General features: G+C 37.4%; 1 protein-coding gene across 1 annotated transcript; it reads left to right on the top strand.

Annotated features, from left to right (window-relative positions):
* The first annotated feature begins 18,507 nt into the window (after positions 1–18,507).
* LOC142163806 (uncharacterized) lies at positions 18,508–19,137 on the top strand. Its single transcript, XM_075220951.1, has one exon. The coding sequence runs from the start codon at positions 18,508–18,510 to the stop codon at positions 19,135–19,137; it is 630 nt and encodes a 209-aa protein (XP_075077052.1).
* The last annotated feature ends 1,355 nt before the right edge of the window (positions 19,138–20,492 follow it).

Below are 20,492 nucleotides of genomic sequence, written 5' to 3'. Positions count from 1 at the left end.
TTGTCACAATATGTTCTTAGATGTACTTTCAGATCACCAGTTCCGTCGAACATTTCAAACGTGGGAGGTTTGTAACCCTCCGACAGTTCTATATCCGGTTGTATACATAGGTCCTCATAATTCAAATCCTCAATGCCCTTGCCACCTTCGACACTCTGAACTCTGCCAGTGAGCTTCTTGAATTCTTCCGCCATGTTCTTGATGAGCAGGTCCTTCTCGGTAGATTCCGGTATATATAGGGCTTGTTGTGGGGGTATGGGGGATAAAGTTTCCACATATATGGGATTGCTTTAGTGGACTCCGAGAATCTGGGCATAATGGTGGTCATTGGTTGAGTTTTGTGGATCAGGAGTAGGCTGTGGTGCATTCTAAGGGGTGTGGTATGTGGGTATTGACTTGGATGGTGATGGTGTTATTGAGGAGTAGGTACCGGTGGAGGGTTGTGGTTTTGAGGAGGTGTGGCATATTGATGTAGTGCGGGAGGATTTGGTGGTGGGTTTTGATTCTGTGTGTTTTGGGGAGGTGTCGGGTTTTGGGCGTTTGTGTTTTGTTGGTTGATATCCGGGAATATTTTCTGTTCCATACGTAGGACCAATTCATTTTGTGTTGGAGTACTTCGACCGTCCGAAGTTTCAACGTTCTCTGCCTTTCTGATACCTCTTAAATCGTCCATTTTTTCCTTTACCTTTGCTTTTGCCTTTAGGATCACTTGGTGGAGGAGGAGGTGGAGGACCTCTGGATCTAGTATAATATGCGGATGATGCCAGTAAGCACGAACAACCTTGGGGAATGAGAATAATCAAAAGAAAGAAAAACAAAAGGTAACCAAGCCAGTAAGGGATATTGAAAGAATGCTTGCAATATTGAACATGCTTTGCTAAATCATGTAACAGATTTGCGTCCTAATTTGGGGGACCTCGTTACGCCCGAGGTAGGCCTAAGCGACATATAGACTTATAAAAAGTTGAAGCCAATAATTTAGTCATTTCATTAATGCAAAAATGAATCCAATCCTTACTAAAATGACAATAACAAGAAAGTTACTAATGGCATTTGCCTTATTACAATCGAAATCTAAAACTAAGCTAAAAAGCAGTAAAGAATATCATTTACTAATCTACTTGGTACCAAAAGGACGTTCCCCATGCTTGGCTCTCTTGACTCCATCAATCAGATTCCCCAAGTCGCGCATATCCAACAACATGTAAGCCTTTGGTAGATGCCCTTATTCATTACCATCTGTGTTCTAACAATCTGAAAGCCTCTTTCTCATCTTTCCCTTAAGCTCCATCAACTCTTGCTCTAAATATTCTAATCTTTCTACTGATTTAGTGGTGGTTTCCCTCCATTCATTGATTGCTTCCATATCCACTTTGTGTTGTTATAGATACCTAGCTTCAAACTCGAAGACCCTTTTGCATAACCTCATATACTTGACTTGTGATTCAGTAGCGTCATCTATGATCCTGTTTTTCAGATTAATTCCCGGCTTGACGTCTCCTGCTATATCGTCCACTAACCATGATGGGTAGAAGTACACATGGCCAGCATGATACCTATCAGGCTCAATAGTATCCTTTTCCACAATGACCGTCTGATTCCACATATGTTGTACCTCGAACTTGAATGGAATAACGTCCCCTTTAAAATCTACTTTGTACTGGACCATGTTGGAAATCCGAGGTATAACCTGTTTTCTTCCCGCTTGTCTCATTACCCTTATAGGAGCATAAGGATAGATGCCCCTCAACCCGATCAGTACTAGGTGAGTAGTCTCTCTTGACTTGATGATGAACTCACTACTAGGAAACCAGTCAAACATCCAATGTACCTGCTCGTCTGTTAAACTGCTGAAGAAATGCACCCAGCTCACAACATTTCCAGGTTGTGCAAACCTATCTGGGATAAATGTCACTCTCTTTGGGTGATGGTAAACTATTTAGTAATTCAATAGTAGATGCAGAAGCTCTTGGCGATATTCTCCTCTTTGAAAATGCTCTAATAACCAAACTTGCAGTAACATATTACAATCCTTGAAGTGCCCGAACCCCTGCTTGCACCGATCTAGAGCGCGGTACATCTCGGCTAGGATCATGGGGATGATGGTATAAGTCTGTCCCTCGATGCCTTCCATCAAATTCATGGCGACGATGGCTAAACGGGTATGAATACTTCCCCTTTTCATTGGAAATATCAACAACCAAAAGAAGCAGACAATGAACACATAAACCCGACAGTGTGTCCAACTCAAGGAAGTAATGGAAAGTTCATCATGACGAAGGCGATATGACTTGTTGTGCCCATAATGCTCATAAAGGAATTCAAATGGTATGTATGGCTTCTTCAAACAAAGCAACTCATCATTTTTCTTGAAACCCAACATTTTCAGAAAACTGTGAGGGGTACGATTCTCTAGCACTAATAACCCAGGACTATCCCATGGTAGCTTAGCGAAACCTCCTATTTCCTCTAAGAGAGGAATCATTTCTATGTTACCGAAGCAAAAGACATCCCTTTTCTCATCCCAAAACATAGTAGTGGCCTCAATCAATGCTCTATTCGGTTGGATGTCTAACAAGGATGGCAAATTACCAAGGACCCTTCTCACATGATTATTGTCGCTAGGCGCGAGATTGTTCCACCAATCAAGTAGCAGAGGTGGGATGTTTTGGACCATGCCGAACCTAGGAATTTCGTGCTTCATTTTCTGCAAACAAATAAAGTTAGCCCTTTCCCCCTCCAGATTCGACTATTTACATACTAATGATCAACATATTGATCTATTTTCTCCAAGTAATGCACATAACGTGACGATGTCCATTGGGATTGTGGAAATCCCATCGGACTTTGGACAAGGCTTACCTTAGCGGTCTATCACATTAGCAACATTCTAACCCGTACTAGGTTTAACATGATGCATGTACATTTAATGTTGGAGTGAGGTTTCTAGAATGGCCTAGACTGGTACTCCCAAGTGGAAAACTTTAGAGGTAAAGGCACGGGACTATCGACTGAACCGCCGATCGACTAGTCTACCGCAAATAAGCCTTTCCGATTTAAAAGGGTAATTTTGGAAAAGCGCGAACACTCATCAAGCGCAGCTATGTCGATAATTGGCACGAGTGGAGTATGACGTGGAGCATGATTTATGAAGAGATAATAACACATTGCCAAGTATTTGCATGATAAATATGTAACAAGCGGTAAATACAGTATTAAGGTAAAACATGGAAAACATAAAAGAAAGACAAAGGAAGAAGTTAGTCCATGGAATATATGTGAGAATGTAATAAAGCGAATAAGGGAGTAGGGACTGGAGAGGCATGATATAGCTAATAAAGAGCACTTAGAGCAACTAAGAGCGAATAGGAAAAGGGATGTGCATGTTATAACAAATTTAAGCAAATAAAGGTGGAGAATGGAATGGATGTGCATGTTATAACAGGTTTAAACAAGTAAAGGTGAACGGGAAAGGGATGTGCATGTAATAGCAAAATTTAACAAATAAAGATGGCAAAGGAATGTGCATTTTATAACAAATAAAACTAATCCACATAAGCCAAGTTCATTATGGTAAGAGCCTAAGAATTCCCCAGCAGAGTCGTCATGCTGTCGCGCCCCTTTTTCTCGTGAAAGCGGGTTTCGACGTTGTGACAACTCTTTTAAATGAGTATTAAAAAAGGAGAGTCGCCACCTAATGATTTTTAAGGTGCGTTTGGGCACTTATTTGCAAATAACTATGTTTGACTAGTCAACGACACCAAAGATCGAGTAAGGGCTCAAATTATCTCAAAGAGAAGGTGTTAGGCACTCTTCGAGGTCTACAACTGTGGGTCCCGGCCGAACTTAAGATTATGTGGATTACATTTAAACTAGGTGATCAAATAAACAACGGAAATTCAGAAGTCAAAGAACATGATTAGTGCAAGTCTTAGTACAAATATAGGGATACAATTATTTAGATCTAATAACCACACATAAAGAGAAAATGGGGGGGAGGGGAGGTGGGGGTCCTATGTTTTTTTAGCCTAAAGGATCACCTCGTGCAACATAAATAATGCTTTGTAACTCCCTTGGAATATGGATTTACTCATATTATTCAGCGGGCACAGACTATCATCTCCCGCTACCCGATTATTATGTTAAAGTTGTTACCTAAAAGCGTTCTAATTCAATTCTAAGTCATATACTACGCGTGCACTACCCGTCCCATACCTATGGTCCAGGAGGTATTGGACCTCTATTTGGGTGGTTCTAGACCTTACTTTGGCTTCTCAAAAATGTCAAAACCAAGCGACACACAAAAACACATTGTACTTCACATATAGGTAGTTAAAACTCAAGTTTGCCTCCACACTTAAGTAACAAATGCACGCAAGACAAACTTCATGTTAAACAATTCAGAATTAAGAAACTTAAATCCCTATAGACATGATCTCTATGTTACAAGGTATAAAGGCTTGCAAGCAATTTCAGAGTCCAAGCATTGCTCATAGACAGGATTATACGATTTGTATGCTGATTAATGAAATTGCAGATTTTCGGTTATTACGCCTGCTATGTCTAGGTGACTCGTGCAGTAAGGAATAATGAAAGGACCATTAGGAGGATCCTAGAAGTGCATAATAAACCATATTGAGAGGTGTAGCATTGACTCTTATTAAGAGGAAACAGTATTGTCCTGTAGATAGGATCTCTAATGTTTAGCACTCAGAGCTGATTTTATCATTACACTCAATCCTATAGACTTGTTTTCTAGGCGAACAGTGCGATGCAGTAACGAATGAGATGATTAAAATCCTATAGGCATGGTTTCTAGTGAACAGTATGAGATAATAGAAAATGAGGTGATCAAAATCCTATAGGCATGATTTCTAGTGAATATGCTGAAACGAATTGAAAGAAAGTTCATTAACATTTGTTCCTATAGGTAGGTTTTATAGTAACACGTAGCAGTAAGAATAATTGTAGCAATTTTATTCATGTTTGCAAACAGATAGTGTGTGTGTGAGTGTGTGTGTGTTTATCCTAATGACATGGTTTCTACAGTGCATATATAAATTGGACGACACATATAACAACTGAATCAATGAGTCCTATAGGCATGTTGTCTACCCTCTTTTACACAAACATTAAGAATCTACCTCTTCCTCATTTTTACTAACATCCCAATCGTTTATACAAGAGTTATTACAGGCCCAATAATGAGTAAGATACAACATGTTATACAAATAATGACAATAGGCCCACAACAGGCCTAAATGAAATATCCAGCATTGTCTGGGTCTTCAGCAACATACCCAGACTTTCAACAAAGAGCCATGTTCATCAACATAACCCAAAATCCATAGAAGAGCTCGAAGGAAAATCACACAATCATATTGACAAGCAATGAATTACTTAAACCAACCAGCTTACATGTTCGTGGGACAATAAGAAGAAGGAACCGGGATAATTCAGGTTCCAGTATTAGGAGAAATGATTAGGGACCTAAATCCTAGTGTGTCAGAGTTCACAATGGCCTCAAAAGGACCCCGAGTAGTGCTGACACTCAGGAGGTCAGTAGTAAAAGCCTTGGTAGCCTTGGCTTTCAGGCGGCTAAGAATAAGAAGTTAAGAGAGAAAAGGTGACAAGCGAAGGAGTATGAACCAAGGTTGAGAGAAAAGAATTGAGGGACACAGACATAGTCAAGTTGAGCATATAGAGCAGATAATCGAACAAGTCACAGGATTTAAGAACAAACTTAGTAAATATTTGGAAACAAGTTCAACACTTATCGCATAGGCAGTCACACATTAGCAGAGTTACGGAAAGTACAAGTTTGCAAGATTGGAAAAATTATCATACACAGATTCATAATACCAAATAAGTGAAAACCTAAAAGGTCCAAATTATGCTAAGTATAGGTCATAGTGTTACAAAATAGTCGTGTTAATTTAAACATGATAGGGAAGCAGGTTATGACAATTACTGGTGAATCAAGGGAGCCAAAAACATGCTAAAGGGCTTATTAACAAAGAACTAGTCATGGTTGACAAAAATAAAAAAGATCTTCATACAGGATTAAAACATGCTACATAAGCAAGATACCATTACAGAAATTCAGAATATAATAGGAAGAGAAACTCGTGCCATATAGCAAATGCAAACACTCAGGTTTTGAACACAATCAACTAGTTAAACTAAAGAGAGTACAAATTATGCAGATGAAGCATGTTCGAATAACAGAATTGGCATTATGAGTAGAACTAAACACTAAAAGGATGCTAACTAGGGCAAAGGTCACACACAGTAGTGGTTTAGAACATATTGACTTAGGAGAATATAAATTACTTGAATCAGACATAGGCACATTTCGACTAGCAACATTATGAAGTTAAAGGTTAAAGAGACCTAAAATTGAAGTAAAGCAAACAGAATTGCACACAAGAATAACCCAGAAAACACATTAAGCTATGAACCTCAAAACTGAAAGGATACGCGAATTTCAGATATATAAGAATTGAAATTACAAAAGTACAGTAACTCACCAGTTAAACGAATAAAAGTAAAGAATCAAAATTCCAAAAAATCCCAGAATCTTAATGCGTCAAAGTTCCCAAGATCTTCGAAAGAACTTCGGGAAATGCTCTCACCAAGAGGAGGTTAAGTAACAAGGTCTTAGTGGCTTTGGCGTTCAGCCGGCCAAAAACAAAATATAGAACTAGAGAATAGCAAAGGCCCCAATTTTAGTGAAGAATATGTCGATTAAAGTTTGTCCCAAAGGGGAATGGGGAGGGGTTGATATAGCAGTAAAACTTGAATGACCACACAAGGAAACAAAGTAAATCGAACAATAAATAAGGAAAGAAAGCATGCAAAATCAGTTCAAAATCAATTTAGGAGAGAAATCGGGCAAACTCTAGTTTTTTAGGGAATGTGTAAATCAACAGAGTTTAAATGAAATCGGACTCACATAATATGGTATTGAACGTATGTAGATGAAATAATGCGCAAAAGCAAAGATTCAAACCACTTTGGTTCGATTTCATAAGGTATTGCTTGCCATGTTTAGGCAAGCACCTAGGTAACACCACAAATGGACAACCAGTACCAAAAGGTTTCAAATATGGCAAGAGAATAGTAGTCAAATCCCATTATCAGTGGGATTAGGAGAGGGATTAAGGGGCGGCGACTAGGGTTTAGTGAAGAGGAGGTGAGTGACAAAGGGAATAGAGGCGGCTATATTTATGAAATACGGTTAAAGTTAGGTTTTAGGGATATAAGGGAAGAGAGTGGGGTGTTGTGGGCCATTGATCGCTTTTAATCAATGGTTGAGATTAAAAATAAGTTGGGTCGGGTTTTTGATAGGGCAGGGTCGCTTTGGGTTGGGCTTGAGGATTGGTCCAGGGATTTGGGTCTGTCTGGTCCGAAAAATAACTCAAAATTTGGGCCAGCTTTTAAAAAAAAATATTAAAAAGGAAATAATTTAATAAAATATTTAAATAAATATATAAAGAATTCTATTTATGCAACTTAATACTTTAAACACGGGTAGAAGATTATTAAAATATAAAAATATCATTTTGACACTAAATAAAATGACAAATGCAATAAAATGCAAAATATAGGCTATTATTGTAAGATTGTGCAAATAGCCTAAGAATACCAATATAATTATATAAAATAAAGTAAAAATATTTGAAATATGTATTATGGATGCAAATAATAATTTTAAATGATTAGAGCATCATAAGAATAATTTAAAGGAATAATTAGTAAACATTCAGATAATTTAAATGCAAAAAAATTAATTTTAGGCTTTAACAATTGTGATAATTTTTAAAAAATGCTTGTATAAATCTTGTAACTGAAATAGTGATGCAGAATGGCATGTTGAAAATATATATATACTATTTAAAAATATGAGGGCAAAATTGGGTATCAACACTCTTTACAACATAAGATAAACAATAAGAATCACGGACAAGGTACAACCTCATACACAACAAGAATCACAATCGTGGTACTGCCTCGTATATAACAAGAATCATAGTCGAGGTTCCGCTGTATCTACATTTCTCAATTTCAATCACAATCTTTCCTCATACCTCCGTGTAAGCCTTACATTTAAATAGTTTTGTAAACGTTTTTCCCGAAATAACTACACACACGTTAGCCCACCTTATGACACTCCATGGATTCAAGTAATTCCCTTACAAGAAACATGCACATAAGTCCCACCTTATGCCGCCACATGCACATTAACCCCTATCCTTTTACCACCATATCCTTATCAATATCACATCACAATAACAACTCGTACCACAAGTGTTCATATGGCACAACTTGCCAATAATCAACAATATCAATGTTTCCACAACAACAGTCCATGGATCAACCTTAATGGGTACAAGAATATCAACAATATCAATGAATGTAAATTTCTCAACAAGAAGGATATCTCTATAATAAACAACTTCGCCTCAATGTGATAATGACTTTCAGAACTTCAACACCAATAACTCAACAATGAGAAAGATAGCGTGTAACCACGATATTAAATAAGAATAACTACCAATGGAAGAGATAACGTGTAGCAATGACTTCAAAAAAGGATAATCAATAATGAAAGAGATAACATGTACAATGACTTCACATAATGATAACCAATAATGAAAGAGATAACATGTAACAATAAAAGAGGCAACAAGTTCAACTAAAGCATAAGAGAAAATTATCAAGTAGGATGTAGAACACGTGTTAACGAAGTCATTTAAGGTATGTAAGGATAGACTAACACAAGTAAGTATAGATTGACTACTTAAATTTAGAACATGATATGACAATTCAATTAAAGCATGGAAAGAGTCTAAGTAGCCTAAATTGGTCAAATACGACATATAAACTGTGTACCTACTCAGTCACCTTGCATATACGGCTTTCAGATAGCACAAATGACACAATCAATCCCAAATCCTAAGGGGTAGTTCCCCCACACAAAGTTAGGCAAGATACTTACCTCAATCAGGACAACTCAACCCTTAGAAATAGCTTTCCCCCTAAAATTAACCTCCACACGGCTCAAATCTAACCAAAATCGACTTAATATCATCAAACAATGAAAGAGAAATCAATTATAATAGATAAAGCTACGATCTTTACACTTTTCCAAAAAAGTCAACAAAAGTCAACCTGGTGCTCGCCTGGTCAAAACCCGAGTCCAAGGGTAGATTTCGACTACCTATAACCCCACGAGTTCATATATATTATTAGTTTCAAAATTCGAGTCCAAATTTATTCTCAAAACTCATATTCTTATTTTTCAAAAACTTTACAATGTTTCACAATTTTCACTTTGATTCACATGATATTGATGTTAAAATCTAAGATATATTGATAAAATATAGTTGGAAATAGATTATAATCATTTATCCAAAGTGTGTAGATGAAACACCCCTTCTCTAAATCGCCTCCTATCTAGTCTAGGGTTCTAAAATGAGAAAATATGTTGATAAATCTTGTCCCCCAACCCTTATGACCAACTGGAGATATCACATTTGCGTCTCAGGGTTCGCATTTGCGAACACTTAAAAATTGCGAAATAGGGGTCACATTTGCAAACCATGACAACCTTAAGATAAGTCGCAATTGTGACAAAGGCATTTCAATTTCTAAGATAGTCAATATCGCAAATGCAACCAAATGATCGCAATTGCGAACTAGCCCTCAGGCCTGCTGTCTTCACAAATGCTACCAAATGATCGCAATTGCTAACTAGACCTCAAGCCTGCTACCTTCGCAAATGCAAAGGGGAAGTCAAGTTTGCAACATCAGAGCCCCCACTGCCACCTTTGCAATTGCGAGATTGGTGCTCGCAATTGCGATAATACAGCACCAACAACACCAACAATGCATTTTCAGTTCAATCCATTCTGTATCATGTCCGAAACTCATCCGAACCCTCGGGGATCCAAAGCAAACATCCAAACAAGTCTAAAACATCATACAAACACTCTTGCATGATCAAAACACAAAAATAACATCTAGAACTATAAATCGAACGCTAAAACGCATAAGTTTCAACATAAATTTCAAGAACTACTAGAATTGCACCTAAGCGTCTGAATCCTATTAATTCAACTCCAAATGATACCAAATTTTGCAGACAAGTTTAAATAGAATAACGGACATATTCCAAGTCCCAAAATAAATTACAAACTCGATAGCTTAAAGTCAACCTACAGTCAAACTATTCAACTTCAATTTGCGAAATTTTGGCAAAATAACATATTTCAATTTATGGACTTCTGAATTCATTTCCGGGCATACGCCCAAGTCCAAAATCATGATACGAAGCTATAGGAGCAATCAAAATATCATTCCGGGATTGTTTTCACAAAAGTCAATGTTTGGTTAACATTTCTAATTTAGGCTTCTAAGCCAAGAATCATAGGGTCCAAATCAACACGAAATCTTCCCGGAACGAAACTAATAAACCCAATAAGTCATAGAACCATAAACACATATGTGTGAAGCATAAAAAAGGGTAATGAGGTGCAATTATACAAAATGATCGAATGAGTCATTACATTCTCTCCCTCTTAAAAGAAACGTTCGTCCTCGAACATGCATAAGGACATACCTGAACTGGTGATTAGATGATGATAACGACTCAACATTTTGTGCTCGGTCTCCTAGGTCGCCTCCTCGACCGGATGACCCCTCCGTTGAACCTTTACTGATGCAATTTTCTTTGATATGAACTTCCAGACTTGCCATCGACTCCTCAATATAAGTCAAATCCTTGTCCAATTAGACTGAGATGAAGTCTAAAATATGTCACACCCCGACCTTGGGGAGCGTGACCGACGCACCCAGGTTGAGCAAGCCTGCACAATGCCATATACCCAACTCACGCATGAATAAAGAGAAGTATATATTTCATTAATTAGACAGTAAGAGGTCATGTGAGTAGCACCAATTCATTTCAATTAGTTATATCATTAACAATTCTCCAAAATTGAACTCTATACATTCATAGTTAAAGTGAGACAGATGATACAGTTACAACAAGTTTTAGTTCAGCCTTCCTAAAACAAGATATAATGCACACTATGTCAACAGAGCCTCTAACAGAACCAAAAGAGTTCTAAGACAATGCCGGCAACAAGGCCTCGACTATACCTTAAAATGCTATGTGCAAAGGACAAAAGATACAGGTTCCCGAAGTGAAGTGGGGCTCACCAAGTCAGCTGAGGAGAGGGTGTGCTGCTATCATGGTTCAACACTACCTACTATGGAACCACCTGCATCCATTAAAGATGCAGCGCCCCCGGCAAAAGGGACGTTAGTACATATGGAATAGTACTAGTATGTAAAACTAAACACCCTCTCAATAGTACTACTATTTGAGTCTCTTATTGATTTTAAGTTTCCTTCTCCTTTTACTATTACTCGTTCTATTGAAAGGGTATCTACTCATACATACTAGTACTATTCCTTATGTACTAACATCCCTTTTGCTAGGGGCACTGCATCTTTAATGGATGCGGATGGTTCCATAGCAAGTGGTGTTGATCCGTGATAGCAGCTACCCTTTCCTCAGTTGACTTGGTGAGCCCCACTTTATTTCGGGTTCCTGTATCTCTTGTCCTCTGTACATAGTATTTGGAGGTATAGCTGGGACCTTGGTTCCGACACTGTCATAGCACTCTTTTGGTTATGTTAGAGGCTCCGTAGACATAGTGTGGGTTGTATTTTATTTTGGGAAAGTTAAACTGAAAGTGTTGTACTGTATTACATGTTCCACTTCAACTACGATTGTATAGTGTACTATTATGGAGACTTGTTAATGATGTAATGGGTGTTGTTCACCCGACCTCTTACTATCTAATTAATGAAATGTATTTTTCTCTTTATTCATGGGTTAGTTGGGTAGACGTCATTGTGCAGGCTTGCTCGACTGGGGTATCTTTGTTGAGCGTTGGTCGCGCTCCTCAAGGTCGGGGTGTAAATGTAAGTCTACCACTTATTGAATTAATAACTAATTTTCACCAATTTCCTACTAATCATGAAACAAAAATTTATATGTAAAGCCAACAATTAAAAGTAGATACATAGCATCCCGAAACCGGTAGAACAAGTCATAAACTCTACTAAGTTTACTATAAAATATCGAAGTACAACTGTTACGGAATATAAATAAATAGTACAAAGCAAAATTTCAGAAGGTGACTCCGAGGCCTGCGAACGCGACGAGTGGTGTACCTTGAAGTCTCCATAACAATACTCGATCAGCTATCTAATGACCAAGAAGCTCCGGGATACCTGGATCTACACAAAAATGTGTAGCAAGCGTAGCATGAGTAATACCTCATATGCAAATACCATTACGTGCAACAAGCGTAACATGAGTACAACCGCACAGACAACTCACATGCTACACGGACAACTCAAGAGACAATACTATTAATACCTCATATCTTCATTGACAACTCACGTGCTAAGAGAGTATCAATATCACATGCCCGCATGGACAACTCACATGCTAACATTAAAAATATCTCATATCTGCACCGACGACTCACGTGTTGCACGGACAATTCACATCCGAATACCATTAATACCTCATATCTGCACAGATAACTCACATTCTAATAGAGTAACAATATCCTATATCCGCATGGACAACTCACCTGCTAACATTAACAATATCTCATATCTGCACGGACAACTCACGTGTTAAACGGACAATTCGTGCACGTAAGGCAGGTATACAAGAATACATGTAAATGACCAATAAACATCAAGGTTATTATTCTTGGACTGGTATGAGTGACTAGCTACGGTGTATGCTTCTGCAAGTGCTCTATGACATCTCGATTCAATAAGTAAGATCAAAGACAATGATTGGCACATAAGAAATGACACAACAAAACCGTAATATGCATGGCTCACATAAGGTAGACAACTCACGTGTGAACATCCCTATAATCCTCTCAACAATAACATGTGAGATACACACATAACAACACAATATATAATAACTCGCACCACATGTGCCCATATGCCACAACAATTCCTCAAGAAAATTCCAATTCCACAACCACACATAGCCCCCGACTCAACAACTTTAATTACGATAATCAACTACGGAAGAGATAACATGGCAATACAAGAGGCAACAACTTCAATTAAGGCATATAAATGTATATTTTAGAAATAAAGGGTAGAACATGAACCGATCAACTTCAAATAAGACATGTAAGGGTAAATTTAGCAATGGAGGTTATAACATGATAAGACAACTTCATTTTAATTACATAAGTATCTAAGAGTCTAAACTGGTAATCTTTCAACATATAACTTGTGTACACACTTGTCACCTTGTGTACACGTCTTTCACGTAGTTCAAATGGCGCAAATAACCAATCCCTATGGGGTAGTTCTCCCACACAACATTAGGCAAGATACTTACCTCAAAAGCCCTCAATCAATACTCTAAAAAATCTTTCGCTTCACAATTCACCTCCGCTCGGCTCAAATCTAACAAAATCGACCCAATAACATCAAATAATGCAAGAGAAATCAATTTCAATAATTAAAGCTATGATCTTTAAACAATTGCTCAAATTTCAACCTAGACCCGCTTGGTCAAAATTCAGGTTCAAGGGTAGATTCTGACAACCCATAACCCCACGAGGCCATACATGTGTTTTGTTTCAAAATCCGAGTCCAAATCGACTCGCAAAACTTGAATACTCATTTTTCAAAATATACCTAAAGTTTCTCAAAATTTCACTTTGAATCTTATAATTTTGAAGTTAAAACTCACATATAATCATGTAACATAGTTGGAAATTAAACAAAATCACTTACCCAATGATCGTAGATGAAAATCCCTCTTCAAAATCGCCTTCTAGTGAATCTAGGGTTAAAAGATATGATAATGAGACTAAGAATCGCATCCCTCAGCTCTTATGTCCAGTCGCATGTGTCGCAAATTCCACCTGGGGTTCGCAAATGCGAACCCCGCAAATATGAGAAAATTATCGCAAAAATGAAAACTTTCCCATGCGATGAGTAGTTCACAATTGCGAGCATGGGACACTTAGCAAATGCGAGCCCCACAAATGTGAACCCCGCAAATGTGAGGAAATTATCGCAAAAGAAAACCCCTTCCCATGCGATGAGTAGTTCGCAATTGCGAACATGGGACACTTTGCAAATGCAACAATCGAGATAGCAAATGCAAATCAGCTCACCCAGGACAACCCATCGCAATGCGAACCCTGGTCTCGCAAATGTGAACCTAGAAGACTTAGCCTAATATCACAAATGCGACATAAATCTCACATATACGAGACCTGCAAAACCTTATCACACCAGCAATTCCCAAAACTCATCCAAAACGCATCTGAAACTTACCCGATCTCTCGGGGTTCCAAACCACACATCAACACAAGTCCAAAACATAACATGAACTCGCTCTCATGATCAAATCATCAAAATAACATGCGGAACCATGAATCGAACCTCCAAGACACATGAAACCAATATGAAATTCTAACGACTCAACCGATCGTTTTGAGCTTTAGCATTTTATTTAATGGTTTGAGACTTTGATTAGCTTCATATTATGTATGACTTGCGTGTGTGGTTGATTTCAGTTTTTGATCGATTCTGGATTGATCTGGAAGAATGATTCTCATTTTAGAAGATTTAATTTGGAAGGGTTTACCAAGGTTTGACTTTTGGGTAAACGAGCTTGAAATTGTGTTTTAATTATTCCGATAAGTTTGTATGATGATTTTGGACATGTCTACAAAGTTTAGATAAATTCCTATGAGTTTTGGATAAGTGTGGGTTGTATGTTGATTGTTTTCGGTTTCGATGTCGATTTGAGCATAAAAGTTACTATATTGAGAAAATGGTCTTTGGTTCGTATTTCGACTAAATCATTATATCTGTATCATAATTATAGAGCCATAGCAACTAAAATGATCAAGTTTCGACATCGTATGAGGAATTTATGGTCATTGTACTAAGAATTGGGTTACCAGTTGTTTTTCAGATTAATTACGCAATTGCCACTGGATTCGTATTTATAAATCTGCACTATTTTCAAATATTAAAACCAACATATCTCCATCACTATAAGGTCAAATGGAGTGATTCAAAAGCCTAACGTGACTGGAAGTTCACGATGAACCCCGTCGAGGCATCAACAATGAGTTTCGGGATCATTTGGCACAAGAAACGAGGCAGAACAACTGGGCGCTTTTGGTTTTTAATGTTGTTGGAGTTTTTCTCATCTTGAAAGTTTCGGATTAGGAGAATTCAAGGCTGTTCGTCAAGTTTTTTATATGGGGTATGGTCTAAACCATAACTTAAGTATTTTTCTTAGATTCATTCCCTTGGTTTAAGCTCTAATCCATGGTTTTAATTGAAAACTCATTTAATTATTTAAATCTAGACCTAAGGTTATGTCCTAAATCTTAAAAATTAAAAATGAGTTAGAGGCGTTTATTTTCCGGTTCCTTTCGAGTTCTTGTTCTCCTATATTATGAGAACACCATAATCGAATTTGGCGAGTTTTTGAGTAGTATTTTGGGAGATATGGGACCCAATTAGTGTGGGTTGGACTTTTGGGTTATGAAAACCCAAGAGCGATATTTTGGCAAATTGGTTGAGTTATCAGACTCCGATTGAGTCAGTTTTCACTCATGCAAGCTTGTATTGGTTCAGGCTTTGCTTGGGTAAGCTTGGATTTAGAATCCAAGGTGGGTCCGGCGTTGACTTTAGGGAAAAGGTGAAGATCATAACTTTATTTACTGTAATTGATTTTTCTTGCATTGTTTGATGTTCTTAAGTTATATTTTGGTTAGATTTGTGCTGTGTGGAGGAGGATTTTAGGGCAAAAGCTATTTCAGAGGGTTGAATTGGCCTAGTTGAGGTAAGTATCTTGCCTAACTTTTATGGGGGAAACTACCCCTTAGGATTTGAGTTGATTGTGCTATTTGTGTAATGTGAAAGTCGTGTACCCAAGGTGACGAATAGGTACATGGGCTATATGTGGTAGTTGACCGGTTTAGAGTATCTAGACACTTTTCATTTCTTTAATTGAATTGTCATAACAAGATATATCTCTCATTGTTAATCTACTCTTACATGCTCTATTTGACATTGTTTGCACTTATTATACCTCTTACTTTTTATTTTGCTCTTATATGCTTTAGTTAAAGTTATTTCCTTCCTTATTGTCTTGTTACCTATTATTTGTTCCATCACTTTTAATTGAAGTTGCAATTTCGTGGAATGTCATCTTGTTGAGTTATTGGTGTTGAAGTTGTAATAGCCGTTATCACATTGATGCGAAGTTGTTAATTGTTGAGATACCTTTCCTTGTTGAGCATTATCATTCATTTATTTATTGTTGAAATTCTTGTACATATTGTGGTTGAACCATGGGATCGTATTCGGGGATCAATGGACAATAGTGCACTTAAAGAATGAAATGGAGAATCGAGCAGGACGCCACCCATATGAACGGGTGCGCACTGGTCTCGTACTGAGCACACATTGGTAGCGCACTGGGCGCGCACCGGAGGCAGAACATGGTGAAAAATGCACGGCCATATGCGCGAGCACGCGCGGCCGCGCACGTCCAATTCCGAAAAGTGTCCTTTTTCGCGTAGGAAAAGGTGTTTTTGCTTGGGCCCGACCCTACTTGGTATATATACATGGGAAAATGGCATTTTTGGGACTTTTGACACATCTAAGACCTAAGGAGGCTAAGGAGAAGTTGGATAAACAAGATCACAAGGAATCCATCGTTCAATCCCAACTCAAGACAAGGGTTTGGATTGTTTTATATTTTTATTTACTTTAAACTTAATTGTGATGAATTACTTCATGTCTATAGAGTAATTCTCTTTATGGTTTGATGGATTTGGTGTATTGAAATTTTTGTGTGGATTATAACTCTATTTTATGTATTAAATCATTTTGGATGTTTAAATTTCTACATATATATTCACTAGTTCATGTAATCGAGAGAGGCATAACTTGTGATATTTTTGTAAGGTAAATTCATTAATTCTTCTTAGTAATCGAAAGAGACTAGTTGAATTGTTGATTAAACTAGTTAGGAGAATAATCGAAAGAGGTTTTCCTAAATACCACTCCATTACGAATTCTTGCATATCTTCATCGAGCTTAATTTAGTTCATATTGTGAGGTTGAAACTTTAATCGAGAGAAGAGTTTCTACTGAATGTGTGAGCAACAAATTGAGTGAATTCGAGAGACTCACTTAACATTAGAAATGAATTATCTAGAGTTAGGTCCCAATCTTTTGCCTTGCACCTATCCCATTAACCCTATTTTCTCCTATTGATATCTTTCCTTACTCATTCCTTGCGTCGATTGTCATTAGCCAATAGTTTAGAATCTTAGATAATTTTAGTTTTAAGTCAAATAAATCCCAACCGTTGATCATCTTGGATAGCAATCTAGCTACAAACTACAATAATAATTGTTTAACTCCAATCCATGTGGATACGATATTATATTTACTATATTCGACTAGCGAGCATATTTAAGTGTGTGCTTTGCGCTCGTCAGCTATTTGTTGTGGAAATATTGGTGTTGTTGACTTTGTGGCAAGTTGTGGCATATGGGCACTTGTGGTGCGAGTTGTGATTGTGTTGTGATATTGATAAGTATGCGGTGGTATAAGGCTAGGGGTTGATATGTGTCACGCCCCAAAACCGAGGAGCACGGCCATTGCTCAACCGAGTGAACCTGACCAAGCAAGCCTGTAAGATTTCATTCTACCCAAACTCATCCACAAATAAAGATAATACATAATTTCATTAGTTAGACACAAATGTGATCATGTCTACAATACCAATTCTATGATAGATTGTTTAGAATTGTTTAGAAAATAAAGTCATCTAATGATGGACATGATAAATTGTTTAGAATTTGTAAACTTCTATCTTGGAAGAGTTTTGGTTCTCCAATGAAGTGTTTTGCTATGTGGTAGAGAAGGGTAGCATACGTTGGCAGTATACGTGGTTAGCATGAGCAGCTAAGTACATATACTGTCTAGGGCATGGCAAAATTACTTTCAATTATGGTATTTTAAACTTTACTTATGTTTATATGTATCTTATATACAGTTCTTTAAATTCTTATTCTAATATGCTTCAAAGTTCTCTATGAGGTAATTATTTTCTCTAAAAGTATGAGGTAACCGATTAATATTCAGTTCAGACGTTGGCTAGCCTGAAGGAAATAGGTCGTTGTTGCCGAGGTAGACGTTTAGACCTTGCTAGGTGATCCCGTCGCTAAGATGACTTTAGAGAAAAGGATGTAAAACCAAGAAGACACCACTAAGAAGCCATTAGATCTAAGAGATTAAGGTAGTGTATCTGTTAGATATCTGCATATTTACTGTGTACTTATACGTATTGAATAGTTATTTTAGCCCTATAAGCCCCTAGACCGTATTTTTTATATCATGAATTCAAACCAGCATGTTTTGAATAGTGTTAATTTATCTTTTGCAGCAACTAAGATTGCTAGACTAGAAACCGATTTACAAAATTGGAATATTCCTTATGAACCTTTTAAAAAGATATATGAATTAGGAAATTTCAGTTTCATTAAGAAGCATAACATTAAGACCTGCGAGTTCACTATTGCTATTAATAATTCTCTAGAAATTATTAAACTACTTTATGAACAAGATTTGAATAGATATAGACGTCAATTCAATTACTTGCATATTGGTCTTGTCCAGATTGCTGTCAAACCTCTCTTTAGAAAAGGTTTAGACGTACCCATCTGCGTCCTTCTAAGAGATGCTCGTCTCTTGAACTTCGACGACTCTCTCTTAGGAGTCCTTCAAAGTAACCTAGCCAATGGCCCGGTATACTTTAATTGCTATCCCAACTTCTCGGTAGATATCAATGACCCAAACATCATGGATACTTTAACCTTAAACGTCAAAACCAAGAACATGAATAGCAAAGCTAATACTCGTGAAGTAGCTATCATTCATAGAGTCTATTACAGACTTATGGACACTACTCTTGCACCTAGATGTCGAGTTGAACGTGTCAAAGGAGTCACCATGCTTTGTTCCTAGACTCCTTAATTGGAATGATATACTCACAAGTGATGAATGGCACTTTGATGCCATAACTCAACCTTCTACTTCGAATCTTGAAAGATCCCAAATTGAATAGGTGATTCAATTTCCTGATGGATCTATAGATCTCAAATTCTTAGGTTCAAGTTCTAATCTTTCGAGCAGAACTAGTTCCTTTAGAAGAAGGTCTACAGTCCCTTTCGTACCTTCTTCTTCTAAACCCCCGGAAGAAAGCGTAACTGAAAATGCAACTTCCGTTCCAGTTACTGGTAATGACAAAGGGAAAGTTACGGGAGTAGATTTCTTCCATATACCAAAATAGTTCCGCTAGTCCATCCCCTAGCGACATGTATCCTCCTCAGGAAGATGTTCCTGAATTTCTTAAGGTTGTTAAGTTAGGCGATCCCTATGTTCCAGATCCGGAGATCATCAATCGCCTATGGACTCATCCTGACAATATACCAAAAAGAAAATGGTATGTAGCCACTTATTCTCTTAAGGAAAGAAAATATTTCAGAGATTGTTGGATGTCAGACATGAAAAGAGTGAGATGTGAAATCGATTTCTTCAAATGGTTTGAAATATCTGGCAAATATGAACACCAGAAGGACTGCCTGCAAGTCCTTATTAACAAGTTGTACACTGCCAACAACAAGGTTGTTGAGTCCGTCACTCCTCCTCTAGAAGGAATAAAAATCCCAATTTCTAAAATTGTTATCTCTGCTTCTCCTTTTTAAACGAAAAGCGAGAGACCAACTAGTATGGCTGTTTGTTCAGATATCGATCGAGTTATCGAACAAAACAATTATACCAATTAACTCCTTCATGTAGTCTCCAGACAAATAGAAGACTCCAAAGAAAAATCTTTATTCAGTGGGAAACCTACCCTTTCACAACCAAGCACTAGTCAAAATATTGAACCAAACCCAGGTTTCAAAATTACTGAGTTTTCCAAAAATAAATACCCAAAACCCAAAGACACCTTTGAATTCACCGGTAATGTTCTTTACAAAATCAACAAACAGTTGGCCAGTTTTAGTATTTCCAAAGAAATATCCAAAGAAAGAAACATATCCACAATCCAAGAGAAGGAAGCCCTTCTCCATAAACTTTCCAATGACCGCTTTCATAATTACAAAAATTATCATAAGCGTCCCTCATTTCCAGATATTCAATATGAGGAAAACCATTTCCTTGCCTCTACTTCTCACGAAAGAAGAAGCATAATTAAATGGAACATTGATGATTTAGCATATCATCAAATATACCATAAACTTCATGAAATGGGAGTTTGTATTACAGCTTACAAGATAAGAGGATCTTCTGATAAAGAAGTCGCCTCTATGATTGTA

This window comes from Nicotiana tabacum, chromosome 9 (genome assembly GCF_000715075.1).
Source record: "Nicotiana tabacum cultivar K326 chromosome 9, ASM71507v2, whole genome shotgun sequence".
Lineage (NCBI taxonomy): Eukaryota > Viridiplantae > Streptophyta > Magnoliopsida > Solanales > Solanaceae > Nicotiana > Nicotiana tabacum.
Note: the sequence above shows the minus strand (reverse complement) of the source record. Positions and strands in the feature narration are given on the sequence as shown.

Coding starts and splice junctions, on each gene's coding strand:
- LOC142163806 (XM_075220951.1), top strand. CDS start 18,508: ATGAATTCAAACCAGCATGTTTTGAATAGTGTTAATTTATCTTTTGCA.